This window comes from Cibotium barometz, chromosome 15 (genome assembly GCF_041138505.1).
Source record: "Cibotium barometz isolate CiBa-2024 chromosome 15, ASM4113850v1, whole genome shotgun sequence".
Taxonomy (NCBI): Eukaryota; Viridiplantae; Streptophyta; class Polypodiopsida; order Cyatheales; family Cibotiaceae; genus Cibotium; species Cibotium barometz.
This window is the reverse complement of record NC_141060.1, coordinates 13,116,735-13,139,429: the sequence shown is the minus strand read 5'-3', so window position 1 is coordinate 13,139,429 and position 22,695 is coordinate 13,116,735. Positions and strand designations below refer to the sequence as shown.

Below are 22,695 nucleotides of genomic sequence, written 5' to 3'. Positions count from 1 at the left end.
AAATGAGAGTCATATTGCTGATTTTAAGGCTGATTTGAATGCCTCTTTTGAGATGTCAGATTTGGGGCATTTGCATCATTATTTGGGGATACAATTTAAGCAGTGTGATGGAGGAATTGCTTTGTGTCAGACAAAGTATATTGAAACATTGTTGCGGAGATTTGGCCTTGAAGACTGCAAGCCTATTGCTACTCCAATGGAGACAGGTTTGAAGTTGAGTCTTCATGATGCTGGAGATCACTTTGATGTCACACTCTATCAGACAGCTGTTGGTTGCCTCATTTATGTATGCATTACGAGGCCAGACATTCAGTTTGCAGTCTCACAGGTGAGCAGATTTATGCATAGCCCAGGCATTAAGCATTGGCAGGCAGTGAAGCGTATCTTTCGCTATTTGAGTGGTACTCGGCATCTTGGGTTGTTTTATCCCAAGGGGGGATCATTGCCGCCAGATTTACATGCTTTTTCAGATTCTGACTGGGCTGGTTGTTATGACACACGCGTGTCCACGAGTGGTTTTTGCTTCATGCTTGGAAGCTCATGCATATCATGGTTGAGCAAGAAGCAGCCTACTGTGGCCACTTCTAGTTGTGAAGCTGAGTACAGGGCAGCTTTCACAGCTACGGTTGAGTGTGTGTGGCTCAGACGCCTTATGGCTGATTTGGGTGTTGGGCAGCCATCTGCCACCACCATCTTCACTGACAGTCAGAGCGCATTGGCAGTTGCGCGGAACCCAGTGTTCCATGCTCGTACGAAGCACATTGAGGTGCACTACCATTATGTCAGGGAGAGACTCTCTGCAGGAGAGATCAGTTTGGCTTATGTGCCAACACAGGATAACCTTGCAGACCTTTTCACAAAGGCTCTGCCTCGTGAGAAGTTCGAAGCTTTTCGCAAAGCTTTGGGCTTACTCCCTTTTGTGGATTCGTCCACATAGCTAGACACTTCCCTATACATGAGTGCTAGCTCTTGTTCACCGCATCACTCCAGGGGGGATTTGTTACCATATTATAGTAGTGATGTGTGTGAACACACTTAGGACCGCCGGGGCACTTTTTCCCTCACTAGGAGGTTTTTTCCCCCGTGCATTGTATATACGCCCATTATCTTCTAGGGCTTGTAATCTTTCATTTTTGGCACTCATAATACACTACTGTGTTGTGCTCAAGCTTCCTCATCTTCTTGAAGTTGTGTGTGCATTCCTGCAACCCTAATTCCAACACTTCCATCCCACATCCCACAACACAACACCAGAGCTTCTGGAGACAAAGCTCCTGAGATACACACTACCCCGTCTCATCTCAATCCCAATATCCCTGATACGATCAGCACCAATATCGGAGAACCAGTGCAGCAACTCCTGCTGAGGGTAAAAATTGATGAAAGCTTCATCAAGAAAAACCTGCTGTACCATAACACTTTCCTGTCCATCCACATAAGAAGCCTCACCATCAAAACTAGCCACCACAGGCAAAACAAACTCCTCTTCAACAGGCACCATTGCCAAAGCATCCACCTCAGTTCCTGTATCCTCACCTTCATCAAGGTCACCAAGAGATTCATCCATTACAGCATCCATAGACTCATCAATAACAGCAGCATCATTCAAAGTCTTCTGGTGTTTCTCTTTCTTCATAGCCTCAATTCTGGTCATGGCCTTTTTAACATTAATGCACATCTCATCATCCAGCTCCAATTCAGGCTCCTCATCCTGTAGACTGTCTATTTCCCATTCATCCCACACAGATTCATTATCCAAAGACTTAAAAGCAAGCTCTTTCACATCACAGGCATACCTTTGTTCAGGATTCACTTGTACCTCCTCGCATTCCTTATGTATGGCTTCTTCCTGTTCAGCAACCTCATCAGCAAGCACTTCCTCATCAATAACCACAGCATCCATCTCTGCATCCTCCTCACTCGATGAAGTATCCTCTGTTTCCTCACTAGTAGTGGTGCTGGTCGTATCATCACTCGAATCAGTTTCACTTTCCTCTTCATCATTGACAGGCTTCTGGTTATCCATATTAAACTTCTTTTTATCCCCTCTCCTGTCATACAGGGTAATGACCCCTTTCCTCCAGTCCTGAACAGCCTTTACTGCTCTCAGCCATGGTCTTCCCAAAATAATGGGGAATGCACCCATTCCTGCAGGCATAACATGACAATCTACAAGCACCTTCACATCAAAAGCTTCCAATTCTAATTCCTTAACCATACCTAAGCATTTGACTTTCTGATGATTAGCCAGCCGAATTCGAAATCCAGATGCTTCAGTAAAATCAAGACCAAGCCTCTCCACAGCTGCCAATGTGATCACACAAATCTGTGCTCCACCATCTATGTATGCCTCTCCGAGATTCTTCCCTTTATACCACACATTCACCACAGGACATATGTCACGTAACTCCTGGACAGATAGAATAGTCACTATCCCTTTGGCCGGCTCCTTCTCTCTCAGATTCACAAGTCTTTTCCACTGACGCTTCAAATTGGGAGCTAACTCTATCAATTGCCCAAAAGTAATGTTAGCCTTCCTTCCAGCCATGTCCTCTTGTAAACTGTAGCTATCCTGCCCACCCCCTAGTGGAAAATCAGTTACCTGAAACTTCCTACGAGACCTCCTCTTCTGCTTGACCTTCACATCTTCTCCTTCTTTCACTTTTCCTTTCTTCTTGCTGGGCCCTGCAGCATCCTTGCTTTCCCTTTCCTGTGGCATCCGTTTCTCTAAAGGCATCACATCAGCTTCTGCCTCTTCCATCTTTTCAAGGGTGACCACATCTATCACCTTAGTTTTTCCTTTCTCTTCAGCTGTAATTCCACTCGGACCTGCTTGATCCCTGATATCAATACCATAATCATTTGACCTATCCGGTAACTGTGAAGGTAGTGGGTACATGTCACCACCCATTCGTTGAGGCTTATCACAATCTGTACTCAGATGACCTAGCTCACCACAATTCCAGCATGTAGGAATGAAATGACGGCCCCTACCGCGACCACGTCCATATCCTGCTTGTCCATCTCCCCCTTCATAATTACCTCGGCCTCTACCACATCCACCACCTGTACTTCCCATTAAATTTAAGCTCAAATTCTTCATAAGATCAACCATCTGTTTCATATCCTGCCGCAATCCCTCATCAGAACCTACAGAAACCATAGGTACTCCCTGACTAGCTTGTGGCACCATCTGCATAGCTTGACCTTCAGTGGGCTTCATCCTCTCCATCACTACACTCATGGGTGTAGCCTCCACTCTATGAATCTCCGGCTGTGCTACAACTGGAATCATCCCCAGCTGATTCATCCGCTGCAGTTTCCAATCTTTTGACTTAGCAATCTCTACCACATCCTCAAAAGACCTGGGCTTCTTCAATTCCACTTTCCAGCGAATACTCCTCTTAAGCCCGGCTACAAACTTGTTTTTCTTCATCATATCAGGCGGTACCTGATCTTCTCCCAAAGCCCTGCATAGAGTCCCCCATAGCAAAGAAAATTTCTTCATATAATCATCTATTGATTCAAACTCACCTTGTGTCAGAGCTTGCACCTCATGCCAAACCTTGTCTGGGTCTTCCACCTTCTTGAACCTGTTGCTAAGTGCTGTCTTCAGTCCATCCTCAGTCATCTCAATGCGTGGAACAGCATCCCTTAACGACTCCTCATAAGCCCTGTACCAGCTCCTTGCATCCCCTTTCAAACAGATGCTCAATAGCCGCAACACCTGTATCGACTCGCTGATATGGTTGCTTATACATGCAACCTCCATCCTTTCCAAGAAGTCTGCCACATCCTCATTCGGACCACCATAAAACTCTGGATAAGACATCATCTTGATCCCCAAACTTCACTTCAATCCCAACAAAAACCCAAACACACTTTCCTTCAATCTCTCACTCTGGGGCATACACCCTCGTAAGAGAAATCCCTGAGCTATCCTCTGCTGTCAACTGAGCCACTCCTCAGTCACACAATGTCTGAGCAACTCCTCGCTGGGGGCACCAGAAGGATGTGAGGTGAAAAAAAGAAGAAAGAACCTGCCTCTATAGCTCTTCCACCTCCCAAACTTGGAAACACTACCACGAACGGGGCACCACCAGCCACCGGCTGGAACACTCTCTCAACATTCGCCACCCACCCACACCATAAAGACAGCTCAGAACCACGAAGGACAGATGATCATTTAGTAAAAAACACAACACCATACACACTGTATAAACACAGCAAATACACCAAACACCAGGACTCTGGCCAGGATTTACTGCCAAGGGAATACACCCTTGCGTCTGACGACCAAGCCTCTGTCTCCCGGTCCCTGTAATCCCCAGAGGGCGCCCACACCAGCAACCCTTCTTCACTTCCTCTGTAGCCTGGCTACTCTCTGTCTGCTGCTACCTGCCAATTGTTGTAGGCGAGCCCCATTGTCTCCAGCCCACACATCAGCACCACTTCTGCATCCAACCCACACAAAAACCCAAGGCTCCCTCTCTGGTCAGCATCCACGCACTGCCTGCAATCATCGCCCACACAAGACCAGCTACTCTCACCAGAAGGCGCCCACACCAGCTAACCTTCACTCAGCAGCTCCCACTCTCTGTATGTCGTGACCAGCAGCTTCACCAACCACCAGAGCCTCGCAACAATCCTCAGCACCACAACCCACTGCTCACCGCAGCATCCCAGATACCTAGCCCAAAGCCACATCTCACCACTTTGATCTCACAGCAGCCCTCTCTGCTGCTTCAATCATCAACCCTCGACCCAACAACCAAGAGACCTGCATCCTCTTTCTCTTGTTCACCCGGCTGTACTCCAGCCAACACACAAGCGCCCCCAGCTTTCAGTTACCAGGCAGCCATTTCCTTCTCTTCGATCACCTCCAATCCCTCACAATTCCCAGCAACAGTCGGCTCCCTTTCTAAGACCTGCGGGCTGCTTCAGCCCTTGCACTTTGACGCCGGCACTGCACACACACAGCAGCCATTCGCCTCTCCCCTGCTTTCGAAACCACTGCGCCAGAGGGAGCCCCAGGCGACTCTCCTACACTGTCAGCCTGTCTGCCACTGTAGCAGCTCACCAACACCATATGAGGCCCCCACACACAAAGGGCAGCCACTCGCCTGCACCTCAGGCTCTTCACTGTCAGCAAGGCGACTCTCTCCTGGCGTTGCAGCCCACTCGCAAGGCGACTCTCTCCTCTCACGCCACAACACGGCCGCCTTCTCTTCCGTCTCTTTCCTGCAAAGCGACGACCCCCGCCTGGAGCTCCACTCTGGATGGCTGCACACGCCTCTCTCTCAAGGCGGCCTCTTGTACTCAGCTCCCTGGCTTCCCCAGTCGCCAGGCGGTCTCTCTTCTGCCTTCCGCAGCTACAGCCCTGAGCGAAGGCGATGACTCCCTGGCGTCTGCAGAACACTCTTCGCCTGAGAAGCCTCTCCTACAACAAGGCGACGACCTCTCTGTTGAGCAGCCCACTCACAAGGCGACTCTCCTGGCCTCGGTCACTTCTCTCTGGCGACTCCTCTGGCGACCTCCTTTCACACTTTCTGGCGATGCTGCAGGCGCCTCTCACTTAGTGGCTCCCAGGCCTCTTCTCCTCTGCAGCAACTGGCGACCTCTTCTACTCGTCAAAAGCGGCCCAACTTTTTTCCCCGGCTCTCCTCTTGCTACTACACCAACCCGTCACCTTCTAGATTACCAGCTGGCCGCCACCTTTACTCTTCCATGTGGCCTTCTAAATTGGCCATGTGGATATATTAATATCATTTTTTTTAAAGGCCTCAAGCACAAAATGATGGCCACCCTCAAATATAAAAGAGCCCCTTTTCTCCTTTCATCTTCAGAAAATACGGTGCCAACCCTTCCAAAACCAGAGCTGCCCGCAGCTGCATCATTAACTTGCCAAACACGACGATCAAATTCCTAGTCGGTGCTCTGCTTAGTAACCATCTGCACACCGCACAATTGCCATAAAAACTCCAGATCTCCAGCATTTTCTCCGGAAAAAACACGTGCATGTACCCACTCACGACCAAACCGCTCGGCCTATACACTTGCCAGGGCATTCAGGGCAAAATTTATTTGCAAACCACACGCACCATATGTACACTGATCCAAAATACCTCTCAGATTTTAGCCTGACAGTATGCAAATCTGAACCTCGAGGGCATAGGTGCAACCACTTTCCATCATACTTACACACCACTCTGACAACATTTTTATCTTTGTAATCATGCAAGGTTGCTTCAATCAGCTGAAAATCAGCCCCTACACGAGGACAAAAAGAGCGTAAAAAATTAGCTGAAATTAAATCTGATATGCATAGGCAAAAGCCCTTAAAATAAGAACCAAAACAAGGGGCTGAAAATTCTGTCTTGCATGAATCTGTCATAAAAGGAGAGAATGGTTTAATTGTAAAGCACGAAGCAAGAAGTTGATGCTTACGTTCATGAGTGCTATTGAACTTAGTCATCTCCTCGATAGCCGCCAAGATCGTCACTGCATGATCATAATCATCCTCGTTGCCTTTTGTACTACTTCCACGAGTACCATGAGTAGGAAATGCATCAAACTTCAACCCTCGGTTGGATAGGTATCGTTTTTGATGTGCTTGACCATCTAGAATGTGAAATCTCATGAAGTTTGACAAGCATGAGTATGCTGATTGCTTGCCACCAATCACTCCCGATCCATAAGCACTTCCACATTCGTTGCACCACACTCAAATCAAAGAATGGTCATTGACATCTTCCGTGATAAGTTGAAACTTATCATCTCTTGGTGGCTTTCTCTCACTCAACTTCTTGCGAGTCTTCTCACATTGGAGCTCCCAAAGGTCGAGAGCTACTTTTGATACGAAAACACTCTTGAGCATGTTGACTTTCCCACCTTCAAGATTATATATCCTTTTATCACCCTCTTCCCTCGTTTCATCACCCTCTCCCCTTGCATCCATATCACTAGCTTCTATTGCAACATTCGAGCTTCTACAAACACGCTTCGAGGGCCCACCACCATCGACCGCAGCTGATATCCTTTTTATGCCAACACTTTTATTGTTCTCAACTTGCCAACGCTCTTCTTGTAATGCATTCAATATGCAAACTTCATCATCTTCTTCATCTTCAAGAACAAACTCGAATGCTTCACTTATAATGCCATCTTGCATGATCTCTTTGCGTATAGCACTCTAAGTGCAATCTCCCATCACTCTAACATAACCCAACAGCTTCTTCTCACTACTCCCATGATCGAGCACCTTGATACGAGCCTTAGATGCCATCAATGATCAACTCTCTATGAGCTCTCTATTCAAAATAAGCATATAAGAAAAAATATTACACGAATGTACATAACAAAACATGCATACAAATAGAAAAGTAAATGTGCAGAAGTAAATTATTCAATCAAAGGCTCAATAATATGGATGCTTAAGCAATGTGAAAATTCTTTTCTCTTAATCATATCAAAGAAACCATAAACATCATAAAGAACTCCAAAGCACACTCATCTTCTTAGCGACTAGTCATGAAACTTGAAATAAGAAAGTTATCTCAGCTTGTAGTTCCAAAGCTTGTAAATAAAAAGCATTAATCAGCCTGCGCAATAAGAGAATCAAGCTACGAGAATAAATATCAATACATACATAAATTAATGAGCTTATGTACTTGGTAAATCAATGAGAAATGGAAAGTAAAAGAAAGGACAAGGAAGAGGCTGCATAGTCATTGATTTAGTGACTTGCCAACATAGATGGGATCCCGTTGGAAACTTTTTTTACCTGTAGAGAAATGAAAGTAATCACTAATTGATCAACAAACATGCACACTGTATCTCTCATCTTTCATACCACTCACACAGATGCCTCCCTATCTTTGCCCCTCTCTCTCTCTCACATCAAAACACTAAAACTTGGTGTCTTCTTTTCGAATACGGCCTCTCTGTCACACACACCCTCTCTCTAATACACACACACAAACTCATGCATATGTACGTGGTGCACATGCACAATTTTGTCTCTCTCACATACACATACACACACGCACATACACACAAACATAAACACTTGTACATAGCTCGTATGCTCATATACACACACACACATATACACACAAACATAAACACTTGTACATAGCTCGTATGCTCACTGCACAACTCTCTCTCTCTCTCTCTCTCTCTCTCTCTCTCTCTCTCACTGAGACACACACCAACATACATGCACATATACACATCTCATATGCATATTGCATAACCTCTCTGCGGTGTATTCATATACACACACTCTCTCTCTATCGATCATTAACCTCCATCTTCCTAGATCCTTGCTATGATACCACTATCATAGATCTAGATTTCTAGGAAAATAGAATTAAAAGAAACGTGCAAGAATTTGATTAAACCAAATAATTCATGAAATACTACATGTTCAACATATTCAATATTTGAGTGAAAGACTACATGTTCAACATATTCAATATTTGAGTGAAAGACAAATAATACTTAGCTCACAAAGCATGACTCCAAGATTGGGTGCAATCATCCCCCCTCATGTGTGTGGCCTCTCCCCACACATGAGTATTTGTAAGATACTTTATTCCAAATTAGGCCATCGCCTCCAAAAATACAAAAAGGTGCTTTTCTTGAATGACACTCTCTTATATGCTCAAAGTAGAGTGCCCACAAAATGAGGCTAGGGTTTAAAGTGTATCACACTTTACAAAATATTAAAGTTCAAGTCTAGCTTTTCAAAAAAATCAAAATGTGCACAAGCTAGCACATGTATATACAAAGCTTGTTCACAAAAATGGTGTGCCAAAAGTAATAAATATGTTTAATCTTCAAAATCCCCTTTACCTATAAATAAAAATCAATTGGTTTAGATTTTTGAGTCTACGACTTTACATAATGTAGTTTATTATGACCCTACTACTTTACATACTTTAGTTTATTGGTTTGTAGACATTCAAGAAGTTTTACCTCATCTTTGTAGGAAGAACTTTCATTTCATATTATTTGTATCAAGGCTTTGCTATTTGAGTCCAGAAATAGATTCAAGCATGATTGTAGGGCCTTTTGTAAATTATAGATCTTATGATGTTATCTATTCTAATCTTTTTTATCACTTGTCAAATAATGTGTATATTTGTGTATAGTGGTAAACTTCCAAGAAAGTTAATTAAAAAGTCTATTTTATTCATGAAATTTATAAGATAAATTTTAATTTAAACAAATTTGGTATTTCTTTAAGTTGTGGGGACTTCTTCTATCCCATTTAAAAGTCAAGTTGTTTTTATGTCAAACATTATCAGTTTAAAAATCTATGGGGGTCACCACGTGTTCTCTCTTGAAAAAAGTGTCAAAATTCATGTAGTTTTTTAATGTACACATGGAATTCTAGATGTGCTTTTAAAAAAAGTGTGTTTTTAAGCTATTTTTGAGCTTTCATGCATTTTGAGAGGGAATCTTTTTAGGTAACCCTTGTGAGTTGCCTATTTTTCATGCAACAGTGTTGGGAGAGAGAAAAGCTTGTTGAAATAATCATGGCTCTAGCTTCTCGTTTGCTCTAGAAAAAATCAGGGTAAGAAAAACTCAAATTAAAACAATGGATACTAATAAAAAAATTATTATTATTTTAATTGTAATATAGTACTTAAGTTACTTAATAGTAAAGACTAACGACGACCACTTTTAATGTCTATTATTTTTATTGTAATATAGTACTTAAGTTACTTAGTCTTTAGTCAATAGTAAAGACTAACAACCGCTTTTAACGTCTACCATGTTGACATTGTTCATTGGAGAGATTTTCCTTGCCATGGGAATTTAAAAAGAATCGATACTATTAATAACCTCTTCTAGCTTAACACAATATTGCAAGAAATGATACTAGGAAACCTTTACGTAGTTCAACATAATCAATGACTAGAAAATAGTAAAACAAGAAATAACACTAGCAAGCTTTACGTGAGGATGTTTAGAATTTGAGCTTGGCCCTTGCGAGCATATGGCCTTGGATTCACTTTCACATCTCACGTTAAGAATAGAGACAACTCACTCCTAGATAATTTTTTTAAGAAATTAAAAACATCTTAATTAAAAGTAATTTAAACTATATCCTAATTACATTAAATACTTGACAGTAATTTAAACTATATCCTAATTACATTAAATACTTGAAATTAGGATCAAGATAAGTAATTATTATCATTTTTCTAGTCAATGATAATAATATAATTCCAAATCAATCTATAATCATAAAGACTAAATACCATAAAACATTATGCACTATTTCAAATGCTATATTAATTTTTTTTGATAATATTGGAATAAATACAAATTACCATCCAAAAATGTTCATAAATTTAGTATAATTACCATCCAAAAGTATATATAACTTTATCAGCATAAAACTTAATAATTAATTGAATTTCTAAAACCTTATAATTTTTTAGAAGGGGAGGAGAATTCTACGCTGCCCGAATTGAAGAGAAAAGAAGGAGAAGCTTAATTAATGAGCTTTAATTTCAAAAAAAGAAGAAGCCTATGATTAGTGCTTCTTCTTTGTATTTTCCCATCCACCCAATTGATTTGAAGATAAATAAGGGCCCTCCATAATGGATTTCTTCATCTTGAAGTGGTTTAGCAATGTGATTAAGGGATTCAAACCTCCTTGAGAACCTCATTCAATCCATGCGATTGGATCATTGAGAGGTTTTGAATTAGGGAAAACCACTTTTGAAGAAGAAGATGGTTTCACATTTTTTTGCAGAGTGGTTTGCCACCCTGTTTATCCTTTTGGTCTTTCACCGTGGATAATAGAGTGCAACTCTTCAAAAACCTTTGAATCAAGCTTTCAAGCCTTCAATTCTTGCCTCCATCTTCCTAGATCCTTTCTCTGATACCATTTTCATAGATCTAAACTTATAGGAAAATAGAATAAAAAGAACCTTGCAAGAATTTGATTAAACCAAATAATTCATCAAATACCACATGTTCAACATATTCAATATTTGAGTGAAAAACAAATAATACTTAGCTCACAAAGAATGACTCCAAGATTGGGTGCAATCATCCCCCCTCATGTGTGTGCCCTCTTCCCATACGTGAGCATTTGCGAGATACTTTATTCCAAATTAGGCCATCGCCTCCAAAAATACAAAAAGGTGCTCTTCTTGAACGATACTCTCTTATGCTCAAAATAGAGTGCCCATAAATTGAGGCTAGGGTTTAAAGCATATGACGCCTTACAAAATATTAAAGTTCAAGTCTATTCTTGATAAACTAAGGCTTTCCAAATAAATCAAAATTTGCACAAACTAGCACATGTATATACAAAGCTTGTTTATAAAAATGGTGTGCCAAGTAATAAATATGTGCAATTTCTCTCAATATTCAGAATCCTCTTCACCTATAAAAGAACCAACAATAAATTGGTAAACAAATATTCCATATGTATACAAACCACACACATCTTTGCTAGGCATAAGAAACCCCAAAATCACCCTTTCATACAAACCAATTGAAACAAGCATTGGAGGTCTCAAACATACGTCTATATCCACCAAACGTATTAATATTTATAATGGCATCACCCATGATATTAACATAATTTGGCTTGACGCAAAGATAATCCAAGCATCCTCGAATTATCTAAGAGAATAGAATAATATTTTTAATGGCATCACCCATAATATTAACATGATTTGGCTTGATGCTTGAAGATAATCCGAGCGTCCCTGAATTATCTGAGAAGGCTTAAATATATATTCCCATAACAAGTTAAGAGAAAGAGAAACTGCATTGCAATTGAAAAGGGTGAGAACCAAGTAGCCTTTATTCCTATGTGTATAAAGGGTGCTATATGGAACTACCAAATGAAGATCAAGAGGTGGGAGCGGTCTCCATTGATGCTAATGAGAAGTTCCAGTTAGCATCAAAAAAACCTATGCCTCCCCTCTCTGATGAGACTAGGGAAGTAGCATCTCTACTAGAAAATGCGAATCTTACTTTGATGCTTCCTAGTCCCCAAGGAGAAGAAAATAATGACTAATCCAATAAAGAAGAAGAGGAAGATCCAGATCAAGCACTAGATGTTTAGATTTTTGAGTCTACTACTTTACATAATTTAGTTTATCATGACTCTACTATTTTACATACTTTAGTTTTTTTGCTTTGGAAACATTCAAGAAGTTTTACCTCATCTTTGTAGAAAGAATTTTCATTTCATATTATTTGTATTGGCTTTGCTATTCGGGTTTGGAAATAGATTCAAGCATGATTGTAGGGTTTTTCGTAAATTATAGAGCTTATGATGTTATCTATTCTAATCTTTTTTTTTCACTTGTCAAATAATGTGTATATTTGTGTATAGTGGTGAATTTTGTTCCAAGAAAGTTAATTAAAAAAAGTTTCTTTCATTCATGAAATTTATAAAATAACTTTTAATTAAAACAAATTTGGTATTTCTTTAAGTTGTGTGGACTTCTTCTATCCCATTTAAAAGTCAAGTTGTTTTTATGTCAAACATTATCTATTTACAAATCTATGGGGGTTACCACATATTCTCTCTTGAAAAAAGTGTCAAAGTTCATCTAAATTTTTAATGTACACATGGAATTCTAGATGTGCTGTCAAAAAAGTGTGTTTTTAAGCTATTTTTGAGCTTTTATGCATTTTGGGAGGGAATCTTTTCAAGTAACCCTCGTTAGTTACCTATTTTGCCCGCAAATAGTGTTGGGAGAGAGAAAAGCTTGTTGAAATAATCATGGCTCTAGCTTCTCGTTTGCTTTAAAAAAATTAAGGGTAAGAAAAACTCAAATTCAAACAATGGATACTAACATAACAATTATTATTATATTTATTGTAATATAGTACTTAAGTTACTTAGTCTTTAGTTAATAATAAAGACTAACTACCACTTTTAACATCTACCATGATGACATCGTTCGTTGGAGATATTGTGTTTACTCCCATGGGAATTCTAAAAGAAACGATACTATTAAGAATCTCTTCTAGCTCAGCACAATATTGCAAGAAACGATACTAGGAGACCTTTACCTAGTTCAACATAATCAATGTCGAGAAAATAGTAAAACAAGAAAGAACACTAGCAAGCTTCACTTAGGGAGGTTAAGAACTTGAGCTTGGCCCTTGCAAGCATATGGCCTTGAATTTGCTTTCACATCTCATGTTAAGAATATAGACAACTCACTCATAGATATAGAAAAATATAAGAAATTAAAAATATCTTGATTAAAAGTAATTTGAATTACATCCTAATTATATTATATACTTGAAATCAAGATCAAGATAAGTAAATATATTATCTTTTTACTAGAGTCAATGATAATAATATAATTCTAAATAAATCTATAATCATAAAGACTCAATACCATAAAATATTATGCACTATTTCAAATGCTATATAGAATAATTTGTGATAATATTAGAATAAATACAAACTACCATCCAGAAATGTACATAGTTTCACTATAATTACCATCCAAAAGTATATATAACTTTATCAGCATAAAACTTAATAAGTACTTGAATTTATAATTATAGTAATTACATAACTTTTACTTGTTAACACTAGAATACATTTAACAATTAAAACAAAAAAGTTTCCTGTTATTGTAAATTTAAATAAATATTTTTATCTAAAATAAGCTAAATAGAATACTACATATTCCAAATATAATATGTAAGAATATGATTCACATTATTGAATATGATTTGCATTATTGAATATGATTCAAGCCAGCTCTTGCAATAGAGAGGGCTTCCAACTATCCACTTGATTTCATGCGCAATGCATGTGGTTCCTAGAGCCACCCTTGGAAATATTTTCTATGTCACCCCTTCAACAAGTACACGTGCATTTTCAATTACCTAGTGATCGATTAAAAGCAATGCATGTGGATTCAAAAGCTACCCAAATTTTCTCTACACCCCCACACTCAAGAAGCAAACAAAATAGCCTTAAATAAATACACACACAATTTATTATTCAAAGTTGAAAAAAAACCCATCAAGATGTTGACAATATGAGGGTTGATTGAACAAAGAAACTCACCTTACCCCACCCATTAAGAAACCCACTTTACCCCATTATCTTGCAAATGGACCAAAAAGTTAAAAGGATAATCTCCAAAACACACTCACACTCTCTCTCTCTCTCTATATATATATACTCTCTCTCTCTCTCTCTATATATATATATAGAGAGAGAGTGTGAGTAGTGTGGTTGGAACTTGGGGTAGCCAACATCGATAAAGACACAAATCTACGCTAGATAGGGATAGGAGAGAGAACTGACACAAAAGTATACCATCACATAAACAGTCGTCACGTGGGTCGCTAACCAACATCGAAAAGACACAACCTATAGATAATTTTGATAAGCTTTACTTTAAGCTTGGTAAAGTAGGACAAGCGTGGTATTATACGGTAGAGGATCAAGCTTCAGTCCATCTCTCCCCCTCTCTCTCTCTCTCACACACACACACACACAAAGGTGCGCACACTTCCTTCGATCAACACCATGGTAACCCTAGGTCGACCAGCCTCATCAGGTGATGATCATGACGAGTTGGATGGAGTGCAAGGAGTTAAAGAGCTGGTGGACTCAGGTGTCATTGCCCACCACAAGCCTATCCCTGCAAAATACGTCCGCTCACCCGCCGACAGGCCGTGCCTCGACCCAGCCCAACAACAAGCCGCACAGCTCCTTGATTGCAACTTAAAATTTCCCGTCATCAGTCTTGTCGGCTTGCTAGGCCTCGACAGGAAGAAAACGGTGGAAGAGATCGGCCGTGCATGCGAGGAGTGGGGCTTCTTCCAGGTATAAGGGCCTGCAGTCTGCAGCCTGCAGCCTAGCATGACATTTTGTGTGTGTGTGTGTGAGAGAGAGAGAGAGAGAGAGAAAGAGCGAAATTTCTTCTCTCTCTAAAGCATTTTATCGCGTGATGTTTCTGCAGGTGGTCGATCACGGCGTTTTGCCAGAGGTTCGTGAGAGGATGTGGAGAGCAGCCCGAGAGTTTTTCGATCAGCCAGCACAGGAGAGGATGCGGTGGCTCACCACCGACTTCAGCAATCCCGTGGGGTACTGTACCAGCTTCAATCCCAGTAAAGAGACTGTGCACGAATGGAGGGATAATCTTGTTTTAAGGCGGGGTCCAGGCTTCAGATTCGATGGTTTCAAGTATGCTCCTCATGTTGTGAGGTAAGAAAGGGTCATGATATGCAGGCGAGAGTTCAGATCTTTGAAATTCAAAAACTAACCCATATCCTGCAATTTATGTGATGCATCATCTTTCAAATCTTTAGCCAGAAGAAGACAATATATATATATATATATATAGAGAGAGAGAGAGAGAGAGAGAGAGATCAGTTGACTCTCTCTCTCTCTCTCTCTCTCTCTCTCTCTCTCTCTCAGTTGAGAAAGAGAAAGTCCGAGAGAGAGAGAGAGAGAGAGAGAGAGAGAGAGAGAGAGAGAGATGAAGATTTGCTCGTCGCCGCGATGAAGATCTGCTCGTCGCCGGGGATTGCCACGCCTCCTCTCTGTTTCATTACCAAATCTTCTCAGCACACATCTCAGGTCAGTGGACTCAGAATCACTAGCTCTTGATTGCTATGGCTTCTGCTGGCTCATTGCCCTCAGCTTTTAGGGTCAATCCTAGGGAAGAGGCTCAAAGCCTTCTGAATAATACATCTGACTCGTCTCCCGCTTTGAATACCTCCGTCTTGGCTGACATACTGCATAATTCTGTTTCGCCTGATGAATCTATTAAAGGAGAACATAAAGTAGTTTTGGACACTAATGTTGTATGGCAGCAAATCTCTGTGTTTAAAGCCCGGGCTGTTGTTATGCTATTCTCTAGTAGATTACCCCCAATAAAAGATATTGCATTAGCCATTGATAATGGATTTGGAATGCCTGTCATAGATAAAATTTTCTATGCTGGGCAAGGTCTTTATGAAGTGCTTTTTGCTAAGAATGAGAACAGGGATGCTTTCCTATCTCAACCTACTGTCATTTTATTTGGAGAAGTTGTCCATGTTCTTGACTGGCAACCCATAAAACAAATTAAAGAAGCATTGTTGTCACAGAGTCCTGTTTGGGTAGAATTCATTGACTTGCCTTCTTACCTGTGGCCATGTATTAAGGAGATAACTGGCTCCTTAGGTCAAGTGCTTTACTCTCCCACCATAAACTCCCCCAATAGGAACAAAGCCTGTTTGTTATGGAATACTGATAAGCCCTTTCCTGCTACAATTGAGTTGGACATTCCTCTCATTGGAAGTATTGTGCTGTACCTCAAATGGGGAAATCTCATTGGGGCTTGTTTCCACTGCAATAAAGTGGGGCACTTCTCAAGAAATTGTCCCACCATATCACCTCAAACTAACCTTATCCCATCCTACCCTGGTAGCAAAATTTTAGTTCCCAAAGAGCAGATATTTGGGAAATCTTCCTCAGCTCACCCATGGGGTGACAAGATAGCATCTACACCTACAGGGCAGTCTGCAATTCCTGTTGGAGGAGATGCTGTATCTCCTTCATATGCTCAACCTCCAGGTGTTAACAATGCTGCTAACAGAAATGTGCAAAGACCCTTGTTTAAACCTACACAAGGAATAGGGAATGCAGGAAACCAGGCAAACACCAATGCAGCACCTTCATCATCCAGGCCTCTCCCTGGGATCAGAGGTGGAGATAGAGGGAAAAGAGCCATTGATGCTGAAGGGTTTCAGCTGGTAGCTTCTAGGAAATCATTCAGAGCCAAGCAACAATCATCTGGGTATATTAGTCCTAATGTTTTTGATCTACTTAAAGAGATGCCATCACCTGAAACTTTGGCTGCACTTGAGGAAGCTTGTAATACAGCTAAAAAGCAAATACAGGATCCTAAAAATATAGATAATCTGGAAATTAACATGACAGATTCTGAGAAAAGTTCTCAGGGATTGAATTCCACTCAGGTGGTGCTTGATTCTCAGTAATGAAGATTGCCTCATATAATGTTAAAGGTCTAAATGACCCAACTAGACTAGGCATATTCAATAAATGGGTTCTACAAACTGATAGTGACATTGTGTTTGTCCAAGAGCATAAAATGCATTCTAGAGGTGGAGCCACTTTCCACTTTAAAGGCTATTCTTGTTTCTATGGAGGTAAAATGGGAGAGTACTCTGGAGTACTAACTCTCATTAAAAATTCTCTAAACCCACAATGGGTCACAGATCACAGATCTGGCAGAGCTTCTGTCTTCTTAGTAGATAGCCCATGGGGCAGATTAGACATTCTAAATATTTATGCAAGTAACAATTGGCAAGAGAGGGCAGATCTCTGGTCATGGCTTGAATCAGTGCCTGTGCAGCAAGGTATATGGGGGGGAGATTTTAACATGGTGCTCAACAGTCAAGATACTACTTCTATGCAATCTATCATATCCTCTCAAGAAAGCAGTAGTTGGCTACAGGTTGCAAATGAACACCATCTTGTAGATGCATGGAGCTCAGGCCAGAATTCCCCTGGCTATACTTTTCACTCTAAATCTCATCTCATGTCTTGGTCGAGGCTTGATAGAATCTATTTCATTAGGGACTCTTGGCTCCCTGCCAAATGCAAGATGCAAGTGCAAATTCAAATGGCTATGTCTGATCACTTTCCTCTCATATTGAAATTTTCTGATGCTGATGCACTCACTAAGCAAGTTGGTGATCACAGAGGGTTGATGGTTAATAACTCTTTATTAAATATTGTCTCCTTTCAAAATGATGTTAAAAAACTGATTAAAGCAGTGCTTGAAATGAACCTATCACATCTGGAAGCATGGGTCTCTATCTGTAAGGGTATGCAACAGTGTATCAGAAAGGTAGGCAAGTAGCATGCTCAGCAACAAAGAGTCAGACTTGTTAATCTACAAAATAAACTGGTTCCTCTGCTATCCTTGGTACATACAGGGCATGTTACTGTTCAGGTATGCAGGGAAATTGAAAACATAAGAGGATCATTGCTTGAGATTGCTCAGAGGGAAGTCTCTAAATCCAGACACAAATGCAGAATCAGAGAACTTGCAGATTGCAATGACACTAGCAAGGCATTCTACAAAAAACTCCAAGCAAAACATAGAAGGGAAGGGTTCAACATGCTCATCTCTGAGGATGGTTCTGAGAGCACAGATAGCCAGTACATTATGCAAGAAACAGTGTCATACTTTGAAAAAATCCTAAACCCCCCTGCTGATACATGTGCAGAAAGACAAGCTGCTATTGATATTTTGTTAGCAACAGTGGACACCTCCATTTCTGGAAGTGATGCCCAGAGAATGGAGATCCCCTTTTCTGCTAATGAAGTATTCTATGCTCTCAGTAAAATGGGAGTAGACAAGACTCCTGGATACTGTGGTCTCTCTAAAGAATTTCTGATCTGTTTTTGGCAAGAACTTGGTCCAACTGTGGTTTCTCTTATCAATGATATTTGGGCACAACAGTATATGCACCCAGATCTTAAGCAGGGGGTAATCAAATTGCTGCCTAAGCAAACCTTCTGTAATCAACTTCATCATTGGAGGCCCATAACTATGATGGGACTCTTATATAATGTAACGTACCCATCTTCACTAATAAAGAAATGTCCATGTAATTATGAGTTTTTATAGTATAAATATCAATAATTTTATTATTTGAGTCATTTCCAATTAGAATCTTCAAATTTTGAGCCCAAATTTAGAATCTGCGCGCGATTTTACCCTAATATAGGATTTTACAGCATCCAAAACGGACACCGGATCAAGCCTATACGCTAATTTCAATCATTTTAGTTATAAAACGGCGACCTTTAAACCTTAATAAATGCACGACCGCACGTCCGTTTGACGAACGGTCTGAACCCCTGCGACCAGGAGAACCTCCCGGACAAAAAAATTTTTCGCCCCCCGGGGCGGTCCGGCACGCAAATCGAGGCGGGCGCCCCAAATTTGGGTACCCCGCCCCAAAATTTGGTCCGTACACACTTACTAGGGCGCCCGTACAATGGCCGCCCAAGAACCAAAGGACGGCCGCCCACTGTTTGGTCCACGCGTACCTTTGGGCGGACACCCAGACCGGATAAGGTACATGCGTACCACTCCTTTCCTAGACAGCCAGCACCGTACCTTTCCCGTAGACCCATGCAGACCACTGGTCCAGAGCCTTTGAAGGTACACCGTCCTTTCGTCCCTGCTTTGCGCAGCGCCCGCACCCTCACCCCTCAGCTATATAAACCCCCGGGGTGCTCCTCAGTCGGCACGCACTTCTGTGTAGCGTATGCCCTGTTGTGCTGCTGTCCGTACCGTCGTAGCGTACTTGCTGCAAGTACAGCCGCCCTTGCAGCCACCCCTCTCACAGCCCCTCATTTGGCTCTTTTCAGATAAGCCAATTTTCCTCCATCCTCCTCTTGCCATGGACCAGTGTCCTTAACTCTTCTCCCCCCCCCCCCCCCCCCCCCCCGTGTGAATAGACTTACAGAGAGGCTTGCAGCCACCCCTCCCAGCCCTCTCCACGTTTTTACCTTTGCCCTTAAGGACACCCTCACAATTCCCCCCCCCCCCCCCCCATTTGCGTAGACTTTAGTAAGGGATTTTTTACTCAAGCGAGGGTTCGTGCGCCATTTTTCTTTTGCTCATACGGTGAGCAAACGAGCTCGGAATTCAGATCCGACTGAAGCGTTTCGATCGCAGCAGCGAGCTCTGCAAGGCGACACCTACGATGGCCTCATCCCGGAGACGGCAAAATATTACCTCAAGAGGCGCACGTAACAACGAGATGGAGGGAGATGCGCCCAACGCGGCTCCAGTCCCTTTTCAAGCCGCTCAAGGAAACGGTGGCCAGGTTAGATTGGTTAATTTTCAAAAGAAGAGATTTTTTTTCTTAAAATTAGTATTAATGAATGGTGTCTTTTCCTCTTAAAATGACGACATAAAAATTATATGAAATTATGAATTATGTGATGTTGTTTTCGATAAATTACGTTGAAATTGCTATCTTCATGAATTGTGAATGCTATACTTAGAAAATTGCATTGAAGTTGTTATCTTTGGAATTCAAGATTTTTTTTTGGCTTTAACGCTAACTCCGTTCCGTGCTTGTGTAGCCGGGCGGCGTCGTTAGTAAAGCCCGGTAATGGTCCAGGGTATCCCTCATACCTTTGGAGGAATAAGGATCGCCGATTGAGGCGAGAGATTATGAGGCTGCCTAGTTCTGAGGGCCCAGGCTAGTGCGGTAAATAAGCCCACCCTAGTGCGCAGACATCCCTCTGAGGGGCGGGAGGATCAAGCGATGGAGCCTGAGAGGGCGACAGGCCGGCTTGAGTCCTCGCCAGCGGCCGACGATGAGGTGTATGGTCCCGTAGGGTTTTGCCCAGCATGTAGAGGCTGGAAGGCCGAATTCTAGATCATCGACAGAATAAGAATAAGAGAGCCGGATTGGCTTGTATGGAAATGGATTCATGTATAAACTTTTTATATAATTGCATCTTGTCTTTGGTATGATTGTATTGTGTAAGAAGGCTGTTATAACGAACCTTGTGAAGAAGGGCCCTAATTAAGGAATATGCTTATTTATGTCAAACAGTGTGGTAGTATTAATTAGAAAACAAATTGATGCGTGAGTAGGGTGGAAAGTGGGAGGATGGAATGCCCTGACGGCACCATCCTACGGATGGGTGGACCCGATTAGTCGGGTAGCTTTCCAACAAATTAAGTGGAAGCCCTACGTTAGATAGTTAGGTTCTTGGGCAACTCTATTCAAGAGACTAGGTCAGCGGCTGTGCCTTGCATAAGATGAGGAAAAAAGCGTTGTCCCTAGAAATCAAGTCTAAGTAGTTGCCCAATTTTTGATCAATTGCCCTATGGGTGATTTGATGTTTAGGAAATCACGCTCCCCCTGCGGGATAGAGCTAGGTCATACCTATGAATCGTATCCTTGAATCTCTACAGGGTCAAGGTGTCGATGAATAGGAAATTTATCCTAAGATAAGACTTAGCGGACTATCTTAAGTGTTTCTCCCATTTTTAGAGGGAGGAACCTTACAATTGGTATCAGAGCAAGTTTGACTCCTAGGAATTGCAGTTTAAGGATTGTTTTGTAATAAACGTTTTACCTAACATAATGCTAATTAGTAAAGACATCCTACTAAAACAAATAAGATTGAAATGATGTTTGAATGCTTGTAGAAAGAGGAAGATGCCTACTCCAAATTTCTAGTTTTCCAATGCATCTTCGAGACTGCTAGTCACTCCTCGAATTTCGAGTTTCGCGACACCATGATGCAGATATTAAAGAAGATATCCCTCCCTCATTTCTCTCGTATTCAGAGAGGATGGGGCAGAGATTTCTGGAGTCGTGGGCCGAGATACTTCTTCATCCGAGCAGATCAGACTGGGAACCTCACCACCGACCTTAAGCGGATTCGTTGGATTGAGAAGCTGAAGATGGTCCGCTTATTTTGGTTCGTCGGTACCCCCAGGGATGACACCTCGGTGACTATAGATGGGGTTCGCATACCTCAGGATCGTTGGGTGTATGACAAAGTGATGCAGGTCTTACCTGCTGATAGAGTAGCAGTGTTAGGACCCACCCCAATCCAGAGTTTACCACCCTTACCATCAGTTTTTAGAGTCTTAGAAACTACAGCGGAACCCCCATATTTCACATATGTGGACCGCTCTACCCTTATGTCACAGTGAAGCCTAGGAATTTCCCTTGATGTCAAATAAGACTAATTATATTAGTCTCAGATCTTTGTAATAAAACTTGTCCTTGTAAATATTTGGAAATAAAATAATTTCAATGTTTTACTCTCCAAAAATTAAGCGTTGTGCAAATATGAATCTTGTAATCTTAAAAATTGTTTTTACGATGATGGCCATGATGACCACCCTCCTCTTCCCAATGCGCTTTATACCGATACCCAGGAAAAGAAGCTCCTGCTCAAGCAAATGCAACCTCCCTCCTTTAAAGGAGAAGGTTCAAAGGTTGAGAAGGATGCTGAAGTCTGGATTGAGGCGATGGACGATTATTTCTCTGCTGCCGGTACTGGAGTAGCAAATCAGTCTATGCTCGCACGGTTTCGCCTCACTGGAGATGCTAAACTCTGGTGGAAACAGTGGTGCCGTGACAAGGAGGTCACCGAGCATTCTCAAACGTGGGAAGACATCAAGCAGGCAGTGAAGGAAAGATATCTTCCTCCATCCCATGAATCCATAAAGATGAATGAGTTTTTTAGCCTTAGACAGTGCACCTTAACTCTTGAGGATTATTATTCCAAATTTATTACCCTTCGGAAGTATGCCCCAGCTATGACTACTTCCCAGCAAGTGGCTCGTTTCTGCCAAGGGCTAAATGAACCCCTAGATTCCCGCCTTGAAGCAATGAGGCCAACCACTTTACAGGATGCTCTAATACGGGCAAAGCCCCTTGTGAAAGAAATGAAGGCTAACAAACCGAAGAATCAAAAGAGATCTTACCCTGAGGCAAACCTTAGAGATCAACCCTACAAGAAACCTCAACAGAATTTCCCCTACTACAACAGAGGGCGACAAGGCAACTCTTTTGCCCCCCGCTCGTATGCTGCTTCTTCTAGAGAAGGCCCTCTGTGTTTTGAGTGCAATGAGCCGGGACACTTTAGAGCCAACTGTCCCAAGTTGG

General features: G+C 41.7%; 1 protein-coding gene across 2 annotated transcripts in view; it reads left to right on the top strand.

The window, feature by feature from the left end:
- The first annotated feature begins 14,434 nt into the window (after window positions 1-14,434).
- Window positions 14,435-22,695, top strand: part of LOC147630982 (fe(II)/2-oxoglutarate-dependent dioxygenase 4-like) — a 29,621-nt gene continuing 21,360 nt past the window's right edge. The window contains exons 1-2 of one of the 2 annotated variants that reach the window (XM_086809324.1): window positions 14,435-14,845; window positions 14,982-15,226. In XM_086809324.1, the coding sequence (XP_086665450.1) occupies window positions 14,546-14,845; window positions 14,982-15,226 (545 nt within the window). In that variant the 5' untranslated portion in view covers window positions 14,435-14,545. The remainder of the gene's footprint in view (window positions 14,846-14,981; window positions 15,227-22,695) is intronic. The other variant, XM_086809325.1, reaches the window with a different exon arrangement.